Source organism: Mustela lutreola, chromosome 8 (assembly GCF_030435805.1).
Source record: "Mustela lutreola isolate mMusLut2 chromosome 8, mMusLut2.pri, whole genome shotgun sequence".
NCBI classification, from domain to species: domain Eukaryota; kingdom Metazoa; phylum Chordata; class Mammalia; order Carnivora; family Mustelidae; genus Mustela; species Mustela lutreola.
Window position 1 is genome coordinate 62,982,511 of NC_081297.1, and position 17,400 is coordinate 62,999,910.

The following is a 17,400-nucleotide window of genomic DNA, read 5'->3' on the forward strand; positions in this document are numbered from 1 at the left end:
CGAACTTATTAGACAGTCCTGGACAGCCTATGCTGAGAAGAGGCATTCCCTTCCTAAGACTCTTCCATGGGGCCTAAGGGGGCACATAGTGGTTTCACTGGCTTCAGGAATGCCCAGCTTGGGTGCCTAGGTGGCTGAGTTGGTTGAGCTACTGCCTTAATCTCATGATCCTGGAGTCCCGGGATTGTGTCCTGCTTCAGGCTCCCTGCTTAGTGGAGAGTCTGCTTTTCCCTCTGACCCTTTTCACTCTCAAGCTCTCTCTCACGCTCTGTCTCAAATAAATAAGTAAAATTTTAAAAAAAAAGGAATGCCCAACTATTTCCAACAAGGCCCCAAGAAAAGATAGCATATCTGGATTTCACCTCAAACATCCACTTTCTTCCTGGGTCCAGGAAGCTTGGAGTAGACACTACTGTTATAAGTCTGGATAGCATTTAGCTCAGAATACAATCTAGACAGAGAATAGAGATAGATACAGAATACATTTAGCTCAGAATAAAGCTAGATAGAGCCATGAGGAGGGTATCCAGCCCACTGCCACCACCTCCCCCTACCTCAGATCTGTGCCATTTCCTGTGCTATACCAATCCTATAACCCCGTTCCCTTTACAGCAACCTGTCAGTAACCTTGGCAGATGTCAAAAGATATCACAGACCCATATCGGTGTGTGCCACCCGTAGTGTGTATAGTGTGGGCCTTGAACTCAAAAGGTTGGATGGGAGTCTTCCATGAATAGTTCTGTGTGATATGAGGGCAAGGCACTTCATTCCTTTGGGAAGTACGTTAAGTCTTTCCTTTGGGAAAATTACGGAGATGTCCACATGCTCAGTAAACTCCAGAGCACAGTGCAGATGTTCTTTGTTCAAATAATTAAGAAGCTGTGGTGCTTTTTAAAAAAATTTTCTTTTTCAGAGTTCACATTGAATTATTTGATTTTTTTTTTATTTGACAGACAGAGATCACAAGTAGGCAGAGAGGCAGGCAGAGAGAGATGGGGAAGCAGGCTCCCCACTGAGCAGAGAGTCCGATGGGGGGCTCAGTCCCAGGACCCCGGGATCATGACCTTGGCCAAAGGCAGAGGCTTTTTTTTTTTTTATTTGACAGAGAGACATCACAAGTAGGCAGAGAGGCAGGCAGAGAGAGAGAGAGGAGGAAGCAGGCTCCCTGCTGAGCAGAGAGCCCAATGCAGGACTCCATCCCAGGACCTTGAGATCATGACCTGAGCCGAAGGCAGCGGCTTAACCCACTGAGCCACCCAGGCGCCCCAGGCAGAGGCTTTTTAACCCATTGAGCCACCCAGGTGCAGGTGCCCCTCACATTGAATTTTTTAAATTTTTTAATTTTTAATATTTTTAAATATTTTTTTAAAATTTTAAAGACTTTATTTACTTCTTTGAAAGAAAGAGAGAGCACATGAGATACAGAGTGCACTCACAAGCAAGGGGCAGGGGTAGAGGGAAAGCAGACTCCTGACTGAGCAGGAACCCCCACATGGGATTTGATCTCAGGATCCTGGGATCATGACCTGAGCTAAAAGCCCAACTGACTGAGCCACACAGGCACCCAGAAAAAAACAGAATTTTAATGAAATAGATTAAAATAAAATCAAGTAGAGTAGAATAGAAAATAGAATAGAGTGCATTATATGTAGTAAAAATAAGATATCATTTCCTTTTTGTTTCAATTGTATGTGGTATGTGTGTATGTGAGTACTTTGTCACTACACAAAATTATTTCTTAATGTGATTGAGAATAAAAAAGTTTAAATATACAGCATATCAGTTAAGAACACAGACCCAGATTCCAAAATGCCTAGTTTTAAAGTCCAGCCCTGCCACTTTCTAGCTATGTAATCTCAGATAATTACTTAACCTCTCTGTACCTCATGTCATGATTTATAAAATGAGGATAATAGTATCCACCTCATAAAGTTGTTGTAAGGATTAAAAGACTTAATCCGCATAAAGCACTTAGAACAGAGCCTGACACACTCTAATTATGTAATCATATTAGAAGTTGTTATTGCTGCTAATGCTGCTGCTGTAGATATACCAGTAGGTTTGATGGAATATACCTACCCACATTCCTAAACCACCTATGTAAAACTCCCATTAATGGTGTCTATCTAAAAGGACTGGTAAAAGGATTAGATTAAATACATGGATAACGCTTAACACAGCACCCGGCACGTAGCAAGTGCTCAGGAAATGCTATGTACTTTTATTCTACCATGGGATCAGTCTAAGGAATAGGGAGGACCTGAGACCTTTGGCCATAGTCATTTCTGGTATCCTGGAAAAGAACCCAAAACCAAATGTCCCTCCTTCAATCCCCACTCTAGCCCAACAGTCCCCAGGGAAGGCCCAGTGATAATCTCTCCTCTTAGGCAAAGGGATAATGTCACCAGTCCTTGGACAACTGCACTACTGGATAAAAAGAGAAACTTGGGCAGTCCAAAAAGTCTGTTATCTATTAATAATTCATAAATATTTATTTCTTCTTTGGCCTTAACAGACCACCAGAAATCCTCAAACATTAATTAATGACATACTCATTTTTCTTGCTTTTTTGCCTGATCCTAAAACCTCTTGATTTGTCAGTAGCCCAGGGATATCACAAAGTTGAAGGTGGGGGATATGCCATCCATCCAGGTACAATGGAACTCCAAAGAGAACAAGAGAAGTCAGATTTTCACTATAGCTGGACAGGTGGAAGTTGGAATTGAGGAGAATTTCCCAGAAGGAGAGCAGGTAGTCATTGTTTCCTAAAGGAACTTGCATTATGCCTCCCATTTAGGGAAGCTTTGTGTGAGAGAGAAAAATTATTTATCCTGGAGCAGCCACCATGTTTTTTGAAACAGGGTAAACAAAAAAACCATCAGCAATGAACCCTCACAGTCTGGAGGAGGTACAGAGTTTGAACCTAATTAGTGGGATGGACTTCACCCACTGACTCAGACTGACTTAGACTGACTCAGAACAACAACAACAACAAAAAAAAAAAAAAAAAAAAAAAAAAAAAAACCTTGCTGATCTGAGGTTACAACATCCTTTTTTAGGCTAAGTGGATCTTGGTTCAAGGGACATCCGAAAAGAAGGGGCAAATCTGGTGGTTTTAACATTAGGAAGCTCTTGTTCACACCTCCCTTCAGTCCATCCTTCTTCTGTGAAGAATGTTATAAGGCAGATTCCCCCAAATGGGTGGTGGGTTAGATGAGATAAAATCTTGTTGGGGAATTCAGTGATTATGTGATGGCTATATCACTACCATAAGCTGAAGCCTGTCTTAATTTTGGAAAAAGGGAGGAAGGCGCTAAAAGGAGGAAGGAGACACAGATTCTGGAACTCCTAATCTGACAGGGAAGACAGACCCACATTCATGAGAAAGTCCAGAACGTCTGAAGAGGGCTGCTTTTCAGCTATATCATCAGTTGCTCAGGAATACAGTGCCTTCTTATAGTGCCTATTCTGGGGTGATGTAGAATGGGAAAGGTAAGAAAGGCTCCCTGGAAAGGGTGAGAACAGACATCTGTAACGAAGTAGGTGGGGCAGTATTGATGAAAAGGTGTGCATGGAGGTATTGCAGAGAGTGGACAGTAGGGAAACCTGAGCACCCTTGCAGGAGAGTCTGGGACTGTGAGATGTTGTGATAGTGGAGAACCAGTTGAAGCAGAGACCTCAGAGGCAGGGAGTACTGTCTCTGGGATTCTGTTTCAAAGCTACAGGGTGGCAGGAAGCCTGTGGACTCTATATTTGAGGGTACCAAAGCATCTACACACTAGGCTTGCAGGTATCCAAAGGACTGTGCCCTTTCTAACCTTGCAGCTCATGCTTTCTATTCACAGAAAGCAGATGCAGAGCAGGTTTCAGTGAGGAGAGCTGATGGGAGAAGGAGAGGCTATTCATATAACACTCAGGCTATTGAGGGAGTTGACCCTAGGCCAGCTAACAGGCAGGACAACTAGATTCATGAGTTGAGAGATCCAAGTCAGAGAGCCCTGCCTCCTCAGGCAAAACAGTCTGGGACAGTGGCCAATTAAGCATAAGAATTCACCAGAGGAAGGAGGGGCCAAAGGCCTTTGTGGGTAGCCTGGGGGAAGAGGGGAAGTGGATGAAGACTAACTCAGAAGCTCTGCCTTTGGAGAAGTCCATCCCACTAATCAGGTTCAAACTCTGCACCTCCTCCAGGCTATGAGGGTTCATTGCTGAAAAGCTGAAGCCAATATTGCCCACCTCTTCAGATATGTCCATACTTTGCCCTCAGTGCTGCTCTCCCTCCCCCATCAACCTCCTTTTCCTGTTCTTCCACCCCTGGAGTGTCCCCCCACCATTCTCCCATGGGTCTCCTAGTTTTTCCTCCGTTCTCCTCCATGTCCCTCCCCTTCCCACCATCTCCGCTGATCTCCCCTCCCTTCCATTCTCTTTGCCCCTCCCCCAGATGGTCTTTGTCCTTCCAAATAGCTCTAGAGAGTACTAATCTAAGACCAAGCATCTTCTCCCTTCTTTTCCCTAGAAATCTACCTCCCATCCACTTCTCTTTTTCCTTCCTCAATCCTGCCCTCGGTTTCTACATTTCCCATGGCCTTCAGGATTCTTGGTCTTGTTGGCTGCCTTTCCCTACCACTTCTGTCATTATTCAGGTCAAGGACTTCACTTTGGTCAAGGACACATCTACTCACTTCATCCCTCCTTCAGGCCTCAGTCAGGAATGTCTCCCCACCCAACCCCCACTCCCAGGAATGGCTGCCCTCTGGTCTGCTTCATCCGATCATCACCCCAACCTACCAGAAAGCTTTGCACAATTAACCACCAAGCTTTGATGGCTCCATTACTCAGCATTTAATATACGGTTGTTATTCATTTCATTCATTCAACAAATATTTATTGAGCACCTACTATGTGCCAAGCCCTTGGAATATATCCATGAACCAAACATCTGTGCTCATTGGTATATTGTGAGGTTTGTATTTTTTGTTCACAATCTAGTTGTGTGTGTCCAGCTTTTCTCTTATAACTGGATGCTTACCACAAACAAGGGTGAGCTCCCCTCCATACTCAGGTCCTGAACCCTGAAAGCACGGTAAAGGGCCATGAAGAGGATTGGGCGGGGGGGCTGTTAGTGAGAGTGTGTGTTAACATGCTATATACAAACACTATCTACTGTGTGATACTTCTAATGATGGTAGATGAATAGATAGGAGTGCAATGAGATAAACTCATCCCTTCCACTGGGATCAAACACACCAGCAGACTCTGAGCACCAGCTTTGCCACTAGCTACACAACCTACAAAACTTTTAACCTTCTAGGCCTCAGTGTCCTCACCTGACACCTGCCTCAGAGGCTAATTATAAAAATTAAAATTAATGCTTGTTGGGCAATTAACATAGTATCTAGTATGAAGAAAAATTATGTTTTTTAAATTTAGAAGAATTCTCATAAAATGGTTTTCTACACTGAGCATATACTACTTGCATAATTTTTTTAAAATAACCATACACCCTAGAAAAACTCTTGTGTAAATATACCTTAAGACATGGAAAAGAATGTTCATGACAACTCTGTTCATAATACAAACTCTAGAAACATCCCTGAGGCCATCAGTGTGGAGAGATAAATTGTGGCATTGTACAATGAGTACAATTCACTGTGAAAATGAACATTAATGCAGCTACAGGAAGCCACACTGAACAAACTTAACTAGACACGAAAGAATACACACAATATAATCGCATTTATATAAACTTCAAAAACTGGAACATGAAGGGCACCTGGGTGGCTCACACATTCAGTGTCTGCGTTCAACTCAGATCATGATTCTGCAATGGACCCCTCACTGGGCTCCCTGCTCAACAGGGAGCCTGCTTCTCTCTCTCCTTCTGCTACTCCCCCTGCTTATGCTCTCTTGCTCCTTCTGTCTAATAAATAAATAAAATCTTTTTTTAAAAAACTGGAAAACTGGGGTGCGTGGGTAGCTCAGTGGGTTAGGCCTCTGCCTTCAGCTCAAGTCATGGTCTCAAGGTCCTGGGATCAAGCCCCGCATCCAGCTCTCTGCTCAGCAGGGAGCCTGCTTCCCTTCCTCTCTCTCTGCCTGCCTCTCTGCCTACTTGTGATCTGTCAAATAAATAAATAAAATCTTTTTTAAAAAACTGGAAAGCTAAATAATTTATGTTTTAGAGAGGCATGCATTGGTTCTAAAACTGCAGAGGAAAGCAAGGGAATGAGTCAACAAAAATCCCAGAGAGGAGTTGTCCCTAGGCCAGAAAGAAAGGAAGAACAATCAGAATGAGGCTCCTAGGAAGCTCTTGAGTTACACATTTGTGTTCTTTCTTCCTATAGGTGGCAGGCTCATCCCCTATACATTCTTTCATGTGGGTGACCTATAGCACAATTTTACCTCCTATAAAGCTCATATAGCCAGAGCAAAGACTACAGTGAAGATTTGGCCAAACTTCCTCCCTTCTCTCTTCCCCCTCCCCCTCCACAAGTCTTTTTACTCTAATTAAACATACAGATTGAATGTCCTTTTAGGTCTCCAAAATATATCAGCCTACAGTTTAGCAAAATTTTGTCCCCTTTGAATTTTTTTGTATCTTGTTTCTTTAAAATTGTTGAGGAAGGGCCAGCCATTAGTAATTAGCTCATGTTTATGCATGTCATTTTTTTATAAGGAGCTACACTGGGGCAGAAGGGAGCACATGTGTGAGATGCACCTTGACTCATGGCGCTTCTCCTCAGGTCACGAGCTGACTTTCAGGGAGCACTGGGGCTCAATTGTGGGCAGTGCCCAGAACTGTGATGAGGGTATAAAGGGTCTCGGAAGTGTTGGCCCAGCTCACCAAACACATAAAGTGACACCAGGTGACACACCCTCCTCTGGATGTCCAGATGGCTGACACAGTCCCTGAGCCCATGTTTGTCCTGTCACAAGGCCTCACCCCTGAATGTTTTACACAGGCACCCCTCCCCCAAGCCCTGGTCTGCTCTCCCACCTTCCCTTTTCCCATCCACCCCGCCCCTTCCTCGTTCCCTAAACCACCCAGCCTGCCTTTACCCCAAGACACAGCAGCTTCAGGGGGCTTCCAGCCCCATCGTTTCACGCTTCTCTTTTCTTCTCTTGGACTTAATGCAGATCTCTGTACTTCATGAGCTCATTTTTCGAGACCTGTTCTATTGGAGTCGGGTGCTTCATAGGTAAGGAGAACACAGTACTATCTGTCAAGACACCAACAGTACACCAGATGTGTACAAATAACTACACCTGCTCTTTTCTGGGGACGCCCGGGTGACTCAGTCGATTAAGCATTTGCTTTCGGCTCAGGTCTTGGTCTCAGGCTCATCGCAGACTCTGTTTCTCCCTCTCCTTCCCTCTCTCTCTTTCAAATAAATAAATAAATAAATCTTTTAAAAAAAATTTTAGGGACGCCTGGGTGGCTCAGTGGGTTAAGTCACTGCCTTCGTCTCAGGTCATGATCCCAGGGTCCTGGGATCTAGTCCTGCATTGGGCTCCTTGCTCGGCAGGGAACCTGCCTCTCTCTCCACCTCTGCCTGCCTCTCTGCCTGCTTATGTGCTTTCTCTCTCTCTCTCTTCCTGACAAATAAATAAATAAATAAATAAATAAAATCTAAAACAAAAAAATTTTAAGCTTCCTTTTTCTGTCCTTTCCTTCAGTTCTCAGCCACGCATCCTACAGACCTCCAGCACCAGCCTCACATTGTCCCTGTGCTACATTCCCAACTCCCTGGGCCCTTCCCGATTCTAACCATCCCAACCACCTGTGACTCTGTCCAGTTCCTTAGACTGATTCTTCCCAGTCATAAATCCACCGATATCCCTCCTAAACAACTTTCTCTACCCTCTTGAAATTTTCCAGAGATTAGGAAATCCAGGTGTTGTCATAGCTTATAGGTGAGAAGGCATGGCATCTCCTGGGTTCCAAAAAATTCAAAGGTAACTAGCTAGGAGACACTGGGCAAGTTACTTAAGCTCGCTGAGCCTCAGTTTCCTTTCTTGTAAAATGGGGATGATGATATGTACTTCCTAGGGTTGATGGAAGAATTGGAGATGGTTTATGGCGTGTATGATATCATATAAGAAGTGACAAAAAAAAAGGAGAAAGAAAAGAAAAGAAAATATCCTCTTATCAAAATAAGACTTATGTTTTCCTAGGGTGTTCTAATTATAAATGGGAAATGTGTGCCAGTGATCCGATTTAGCATCACGGATGATGGAACAAGCTGAAAATTTGTGCTTCATGGGGTGATATAATAAGACTATAGCCTTAGTTCTGAAGTAGTCTGCCCAAAAATGTTTAAGTTGAACCCAATCAAGCCTCCAGACCAGCAATATCCAGCAGTGCTGTTGTGATGGGGGAAATGTTCTTTATCAGCTCTGTCAAAAAGTTAATCGGTGACTGTGTGGCCATGTGGCTCATGCAATGAGGGAACTCCATTCTGGGCTTATTTAATTTTAACCACATACACCTACAGGCTACCTTATGAACAGCCCAACTCTAGTGTTAACTTCCAGTTTAAAACACGGGGGACAGAGCCACAAGTTAAGTCACATAAAACCAATTAAAAAAAAAAAAAAAAAAAAACCTCTTGAGACTGCTAGGAAAATTAAAAATGGAATGGCTAGTCAATGATTCTTTGGAAATATTAATTTTCCTGAATGTGCAATGGGTATGGTCCTGATTTCTATACATGTCATACTTCCTGTAACTGTCAAATAGGCAGGCAAGGATGGCACCGTGTTAACCGCAATTGAATCCAGATAACTAAGGGGGAACATTTCAGGGTGTTTGTTAGGCTCTGCTTTCAACTTTTCTATATGTTCGGAAACTCTCATAGTGAATGTTGAAGAAGAATGTTGAAGCAGATATTTAATAATCTGCAGGCTGCTAGCTGCTGGCTTGGTAGGAGAAAGGGGTTGTATTTTAGTAGCCTACCAGACAGATGGAGATGGGGGAAATGCAGATATGTGTTCCAAACGCACTTCGGCCACTACTACTGAGATAGAAACTTCTAGATGTGATTTGTTAACACCTCAGTGTTTCCTGGGTCCCCTCCCACCTACCCCTGACAATCACACAGGTCCCCTGCTGCTCCCAGAATCTGGTCTTCCTTCTCCTCTCCTCCCCTGGACCCCTTCCCACCTCCCCTGCCCTGCCCTTCTCTCCCCAGTCTCTGGTGAGTGCACGCCTGCTGACAGGACACTTTGAAGATGAAACATTGCTGAGTCCCCCTGCAGCCCAGAGGCTGGCATCCCATACACAGAGGAGGGTGCGGGCCACTCCACCATTATTAAAGCACATTCTAAAGAGGTGCTGGACTCAACTAACCGCCCAAGCCTATAAAGCACAAATTGACCCAACTGCACAGCCAAGCCCTTCAGATCTGAGCATAAATAGGACCAGGGCACCTTGCAGAGCACATTGGAGTTTCCACAAGACTCCAGACCTCATCCCTGTACTCCGAAGCCCCAACGTCCAGAAGCACCATGACGTGCGGATCGGGATTCTGTGGCCGTGCCTTCAGCTGCATCTCAGCCTGCGGGCCCCGGCCAGGCCGCTGCTGCATCACAGCCGCCCCCTACCGTGGAGTCTCCTGCTACCGTGGCCTCACTGGGGGCTTTGGCAGCCACAGCGTCTGTGGGGGCTTCCGCGCTGGCTCCTGTGGCCGCAGCTTCGGCTACCGCTCCGGAGGCGTGTGTGGACCCAGCCCACCCTGCATCACCAGCGTGTCTGTCAACGAGAGCCTCCTCACGCCCCTCAACCTGGAGATCGACCCCAATGCTCAGTGTGTGAAGCATGAGGAGAAGGAGCAGATCAAGTGCCTCAACAGCAGGTTTGCTGCCTTCATCGACAAGGTGGGTGCCCTTGATCACACCCTTCCTGAACCTCTGGGTCCTGGACTAGGCACTCAGGAGAGTCAGGGACAGGAGACATAGGGTTCAGAGGAGCTCCCAGTCTGATGGAGGAGAGGGAAGCACACCCAGGGCCCAGGTGGACCAAAAACAACAGTAGCAGAGGTTCCTGATTTGACAGTATTGCTAGTACAGGCGACCTCCACTCAAGCAGTCAGGTCCCCACAGAGAGACAGAGACAGGCTTGGAACTGGCAGGCCAGAGCAAGAGGGCAGTCTGCACACACAGACACAAGAATGAACAGAAGAACTAGGAAGAGGACCACAGGGGCATCTTCTAGGTGGGGGTCCTGAGCCACATCCTTCCTGTACTCCACCCATGTTCAGGACCCAGGCTGAACATGGGCTCAGAGGCAAAACAGACACCTCTGGCTGGCTCCAAACCACATGCCACCCAGACTCACCAGGTCCGGATCTGTCTGTCTCCGTGAGAGCAGGGACTGACCCTCCCCAACCCTGGCTCCTATCCCTACATTGGACACTGCAGACACGCATGACAATCAGGAAGACCGGAAGTCACCTTGTCTCCCACTGCCCTTCTCTGCCAAATCTCTGCTCAGCTGCAGACTTGGGACTTTACCCTAAAGCAGTTGGGCCCACCCCCAAACTGGCCTTGGGACACCAGGAGCCACCTGACACCCTCCTACCACCCTGAACACAGGTGCGCTTCCTGGAGCAGCAGAACAAGCTGCTGGAGACCAAGTGGCAATTCTACCAGAACCGCAAGTGCTGTGAGAGCAACCTGGAGCCCCTGTTCGAGGGCTACATCGAGACGCTGAGGCGGGAGGCTGAGTGCGTGGAGGCCGACAGCGGGAGGCTGGCCTCGGAGCTCAACCACGTGCAGGAGGTGATGGAGGGCTACAAGAAGAAGTGAGTGCGGCCCCCAGGGTTGTCTCAAACGAAAGGGGATTAAGCCCAAGCAGGATAGATTCAGGTTAGACCACAAGAGGAACTTCCCAATAGGAAGAAGACGGGGCCAGGAAGCCTGTGGGGACAAATGCCCTGGGTGTTTACACCCTGGTGAGAGCAGGAGCTGCTCTAGCTACCTCGTCCTTATGTATCTGTTTCATTAATTCATCGAATGTTTATTGACATCTACTCTAAGTCCCAGGTGCTGTGCTAGCCCCTAGCTGGGATGGGGGAGGGACGAGGGGCACCAGAACTCCTATGGGGCTCCTGCCCCCACCCCAGGGCGTTACAGTCCAGAAACAGAAGATCTACAGAAATGTGCATGGTGTCACCACCCATCCACCACCCACATCAGGAAAGAGAGTCCCTGAAACCGGAAGTCCCTGGATGGAGCTCCCACAAGAAAGGGATGGACAGGTTCCCTTCTGGTCCAGCGATTTTTTGATTCTATGACTTCCTCCCAAAGATCCAGTTCCTGGACTCTGTTTCTCTGGGTCTCCATTCTCTTTTTGTCTCTTCAAATCCCAGCGTATTAAAAGTCTAGCCACTGAACCCTGTGCCCTTTATCTCCAGATACGAAGAAGAGGTGGCACTAAGGGCCACCGCTGAGAATGAATTTGTGGCCCTGAAGAAGGTGAGTGACCCCGGAATACTCATCCCCCAACTCGGAAAGCAGGGCAGAGGCAGGAGGGAACGATCTTCAATTCAGAGAGGCTGAGCGACTTCCCAGAAGCAACAGAGCAACCCCGCCCTTATTTTCTCCCCCCACCCCCTAAGGCCCCAGCCCTCCCAGGGGGGCCCCCAACAGCACAGTACACTGCCTGCTTCAAGCAGGGCACCCTCCTTGTCCATCCCATCCGAGATAACTCCCATCTGGCCTATGGCTTCCCACCCGTTCTGCTCTGGGCCTGCCAGAGAGTGCATGTTCCTAACTATGGTGAGTGAAAGAGCCCATGAATGCTACGGGACAGTCACATCCTCAGCCCCCCCACCCAACAGCGGGGAGACGCTGGCCTGAGCACTGCTGTTGTTCCTCACCCCTTACACTTGATCTGCCACAAGTGCCATCATGTGGACCCCCCAGGTCCTTCCCACAGGGATTACTGTGAGGAAACTGAGGCACTGAGGTCAAGGCTCTTGTCCAGAGTTGCCCTGGTTTGGAAGGGGCAAAATTGATCCCTGAGACCTCTTCTGACCACAGATCTAGTTTTCTTTCCCTGAGGTGTCAGGGCAGAGAGGGCTGGGGTACCATTAGAACAGACCCATTTTGTACAAGACCCTAAGTTTCAGTGATAGGGCAAGGTGTGGGTTCTGGAGGGATCAACGCATAGGTACCAGAGGAAGTTCCTGGAAACCTCACAATCCCCCTCCCTTAACCCTGCACCTGACCCCTGTGTAAAGAATTCCATCAGTTCCAGGATATCAGGCATAAGGATGACCAGTTAAGGAGGGTTACCAGGGAGTTTTCCAAGCCCAGTGGGTGCTCTCTGGGTGGCAAGAGCTCTGTGTGGCCTTCCCAAAGAGACATCAATGGCCCCCTCTCCCCTTTAGGATGTGGACTGCGCCTACCTCCGCAAGTCAGACCTGGAGGCCAACGCGGAGGCCCTGACCGAGGAGATTGACTTCCTGCGGCGCTTGTATGAGGAGGTGAGAAACCTGGCAGCCAGCCTGGAAGAGGGGCCCTTGGCCTAGGACTGGAGTTGGTCAGGGATTTGTGCTGGGGCTGCAGTCCATGAGGCTATAGTGGGAGCAGGGGCTAGAGACCAAAGAGGGGCTGAGAAGATTGGAGCCACACTGGTGAGTGAGTCTGGGGTGTAAATAAGATCCTTCCATCATCCCACCCCCCACGGTCTGCAGGAGATCCGCGTTCTCCACGCCCACATCTCAGACACCTCGGTCATCGTCAAGATGGACAACAGCCGGGACCTGAACATGGACTGCATTGTGGCCGAGATCAAGGCTCAGTACGACGACATCGCCAGCCGCAGCCGGGCTGAAGCTGAGTCCTGGTACCGCAGCAAGGTGAGGAGGCACCTGCCTCCTAGACACGGCAGTAGGAGGGAAGCCAGGTGTATAATAACAAGGCCTCTTTTGTCCATGGATTCTGATCCCTTGGATGGTAACAGAAGAGCAGACAACTCTCAGGTTATACAGTCTGGGCAGGGCTGCCATATATGGTCACACAGGCTGAGCACTGTACAACCTGCTAATGGTCTGTGGTGTCTGAGTGGGTGGGAGACTGCATCCTGAGCCTCAGGAGCATCTCTGTTCCCCCCCCCCCTCCCCAGTGTGAGGAAATGAAGGCCACGGTGATCCGGCACGGGGAGACCCTGCGCCGCACCAAGGAAGAGATCAACGAGCTCAACCGCATGATCCAGAGGCTGACGGCTGAGGTTGAGAATGCCAAATGCCAGGTAAGTGTCACTTGGGGCATCCCAGGTCACAGAGGCATGTGTGTCCCCAGTGGATCTCACCATTCATGCTCCAAGCCATCAGCATGATCAGCGTCCCTGGTTGTGGTCCCTGGGGGAGACTCAGCTGATGATAGGGAGAGGTCTGCTCTTGGAGTGTTCCCAGATGGGGGATGGGAGAGTCTGGATACATCCGGAAAATGGACAGAGAGACCTGGGCCATAACCCACCTTGTTCTCCTCTGGGTCCCCAGAACACCAAGCTGGAGGCCGCAGTGACCCAGGCTGAGCAACAAGGCGAGACGGCTCTGAGCGATGCCCGCTGCAAGCTGGCAGAGCTGGAGGCCGCCCTACAGAAGGCCAAGCAGGACATGGCCTGCCTGGTCAAGGAGTACCAGGAGGTGATGAACTCCAAGCTGGGCCTGGACATCGAGATCGCCACCTACAGGCGGCTGCTGGAAGGCGAAGAACAGAGGTGGGGCCCTTCCCAAACAGGCTCTGAGCTGCTCATTCCTGCTCCTTGAACAAACAGCACCCTTTTCTCCTGGGCTGGGAAGGACCAGGGATCTAGGACAGCCTCTCATCCATCACTTTGGGGGAGGTCATGGCTTGGGATGGCTACTCTCAGACTCTCTCCTCCTACCCTGACCACTAGGGATGGACCCCACCCCAAGGATTTGGGGAGCTCTATTTGCAACTCTGGTAGAATCACTCACGTTGCCTTTTTCTTCTTCCCCCTCAGACTATGTGAAGGCGTTGGCGCAGTGAATGTCTGTGAGTAACACAGCCCCTGTGTGCATGGATTTATTTCATTCCTAGAAGGGATGGCAGAGTTTGGAGTGAGGGCTTCCACTGAAAGCTAAATATGATAGGGTGGGTGGGCTGGCATCACAGCAGGAGGGACTGGGAGTCAGAGCAGCTTTGAAACTAGATGCACCTACTGTTGTAAGTCATTTTCTCCTGATTTTGAATATGCAGTGCTCAGGGCATGGGGAGGGACGTCATCAGGGAAGCTGATGACCCACCCCCAGAATTTTAACTGGGCCTTTGGGGTTCACAGGTGTCAGCAGCTCCCGCGGCGGGGTCGTCTGCGGGGACCTCTGTGTGTCCGGCTCCCGGCCTGTGACCGGCAGTGCGTGCAGCGCCCCCTGTAGCGGGAACCTGGCGGTGAGCACGGGCATGTGCGCGCCCTGCGCCCCCTGTGCCCCCTGTGCCCCCTGTGGCCCCTGTGGCCCCTGCAACTCAGTCACGTCTTGTGGCCTGGGCACTGGTGGCGTGGGCTCCTGTGGCATCAGCTCCTGTGGCGTGGGCTCCTGCGCCAGCAGCTGCCGCAGATGTTAGACACCCCAACTCGAGCCTCTGGCCTGGGGTCTCTTCCACCCAGCCTCCCAGTGGAGCAAGCTCTCGACTACTTCTCTGGCACTTTGAACGGTCTGTCCCACTCCCAGCCTCTCGTATCTGTGCATGATCCCTTCTTCCTCAGCCGTGCTGCCTGCGCTGGGAAGGGCCGCCCGTCCCCTTGATACCCATGGGAAGGGGGCTCAGGGGCCAGAGGGCCGGGACAAGGGCCCCACCCTACACTGCCCTGGGTGATGGCCGCACCCCATCCCCCCAATATTCCCCTTCCATCTCTGCCGTGTTCATCTCTGTCTTGATCTGTGTTTCCAATAAATCAATGTAGCCAACTCTGAGCCATGTCTGCATCTCTGTTATCCACAAGGGTCCAGGTATGGAAGGGTCCCCAAAGTCCCGTGGAGCAGAAAAGGGTCTAGTCTGAGGTCTCCATCTCCTCTGTCCCTGGGCTCACAGTGGTCTCAGATTGACCCCAAGGGTTGTGCTAGGGTTCTACATGATGTCATTTTACACACACGACTGTAATGATCTTATCCGCAATGATGCACCTTGCAGAAGAAGCAGCCAGAGATGCTCAGGAATTAGGGCAGCACCCTACAAGTTTCAGCGTCTGGCTGGGGCTTGAACCCTGTGTGCACCACTCATGGTCATTTCACCAACCCACACTTGCCTCCCAGAAAACTTCCTGTGCGTATCTGTAAACTGATGGATAATGAAAATTCGAGTCACCAACCACTCAAAGCTTAAGGAAACAGCAGTCATTGCTTTGCTGGGGAAGATTCATGCCTGAGCCATTTATGAGGATTCCTTGAAGGGTAAATACATGAGCATAGTTTAAACTTTCAAAAAGCCTTTGATGTGGCTACTTCTTTTTTTTCTTTTAATGGAGTCCTTTTGGGCTTTGGAGACTTGTCATAGCTGACAAATTACCTTTGAGATAGGAAACCGCACATAGCAAGAAGATGAGCTGGCACAGAGGGGAGCACATGGACCCTGGAGCCAGATGACTTGGGTCTAAAACTGGGATCTCTTCCTGCCTGGCTCAGTGACCTTGGGCAATTTACTTATCTGCTCTGTGCCTCAATTTTCATGTCTCTAAAGTGAGAGTGAAAAAAGAGCACCTCATAGGGCAGATGGGAGGACTAGGAATTTCATACATGTAATAATCCAGGCAATTCCTGCCACAAAATAATCATGATATGGGCTTGCCTTTAGCAGTATATATTTGCAGAATATAAAGTGGAGACCCCTCCAGGAAGCAGTGGCCAGCCTCCCATCAACATCCGTAAACTGAATACATGTACACATTGACATCATATTAAATTTATATCTGTGATCAGAGACAGCAAATAGAGAAATCTCCATGTCTTGTGGGGCCATTGAGCTCCTTTATGCAGAGAACTGTTTCCCTCTTGACAATGATGAAGCTCTGACAAGGAGCAAAGAATCAGGAAGACGGCCTCTCGGCTTCGCTATGGGCAAAGGCAAGTCCCTGAATATGCATTTGTACAGCAGGGTCCGTTTCTAACCTTCCAGGCCCAGGCCCCAAAAAACGGTAACAGAAATTTAAGTCCCCCTCCCTACCCCTCAGAGCAATAGAAATAAGGAAGAATATTGAGAGACCAGAAGTGAGTGGTCTGAAAAGACGACACTCTTTGAAGGGAGAGGATGGATCCAAGGGCCTCCCACCCACCAATACCGCCTCTCCCCCGACCTGACGGAATTCTGAGCAGGGCAGAACCCTGGGAGAGTTCCAGAGTGTGCAGTTGCTCTAACCAGCCCTCTGTGCTGTGACACCACATGGCTCAGAAGCAGGCTTCCGGGAGTCTCGACCTGAGTTCCAAACCCGAGCTCCGTCTCTCTACCCTTCAGTTTAGAAACCACGCGCGACTCCAGTCCCAATGAACTTCTCACCTCTTCCAGCTGACTCTTCCCTTCATATCCCACAGGTCTTAGCAGCCCCGCAGGGCCCTAATGACTGGCCGCACTTACTCTCACTCAGCCCCCCTCCAGCTCTGACTTTCGGTCCTATACCACTCCAGGAGCACAATCCTCACTCCCTCGAGTTCCCACTCCTTCACAGGCTCAGGGAGAGAAGCAAGAGTGAAGGAATCAAGCACCTAATACTCATGATGCCAAATGGTGGGGGGGGGGGGGGGAGATGGTGAAAAAAAAAAAAAAAAGGAACACCTTGCTGTGTGACCTTTAAAAAGTCACCTCCTCTCTCTGGGCCTCCATGTGTTCACTGGTTAAATAAAATATTTAGGTAACATGGCTGCTAAGGTCCCTTACCGGTTTAAAGCTCTGTTAGTCTTCAGAAGAGCTGGGATGAGATTGGGAGCTTTGGGAAAGCGGGTGAACCCAAGCTGTGCTGGGTTCACGCTATTCGTAGCTTCGTTCTGTATAGCTGTCTGTGCACAGCTGTCTGTGAGTACAAAAATGTGATTGAATCCAGATCAATGCACAGCTCACATGTGTGTGTGACTGTGAACCTTTCCAGTGTGCGATTGTGTGTGTGCATGTGTGTATGTGCCAAAGAGGGGAGTTTTATTTTGTGGGTACCTGTGGATAGGACCTCAGTGTGAGCACACAGGGAGACTCATGCTGGTGGCGGGGGGCCATGGGGTCCCAGATGGAGAACTGGACTAAGATGGGAGTAGTGAGGGCGGTGCTGTCAGCTGTCATAATGGGGAGGGGCCCTCTGGCCAGGGAGCCCCAGCTCTAACCAGTATGTTCCCTTAGCTCCCCTCCTGCCCTGTAAACACCTGAGCTCCAGCTGGAGCAGCAAGAGACCAGCCAGCT

At 49.1% G+C, this 17,400-nt stretch overlaps 1 protein-coding gene across 1 annotated transcript; it reads left to right on the top strand.

Moving 5' to 3' along the window:
• The first annotated feature begins 9,501 nt into the window (after positions 1–9,501).
• Positions 9,502–14,586, top strand: LOC131837924 (keratin, type II cuticular Hb1). Its single transcript, XM_059183580.1, has 9 exons — positions 9,502–9,870; positions 10,588–10,796; positions 11,409–11,469; positions 12,387–12,482; positions 12,693–12,857; positions 13,124–13,249; positions 13,500–13,720; positions 13,988–14,019; positions 14,306–14,586. Exons 1-9 carry the CDS (start codon positions 9,502–9,504, stop codon positions 14,584–14,586), a joined length of 1,560 nt encoding a protein of 519 aa, XP_059039563.1.
• The last annotated feature ends 2,814 nt before the right edge of the window (positions 14,587–17,400 follow it).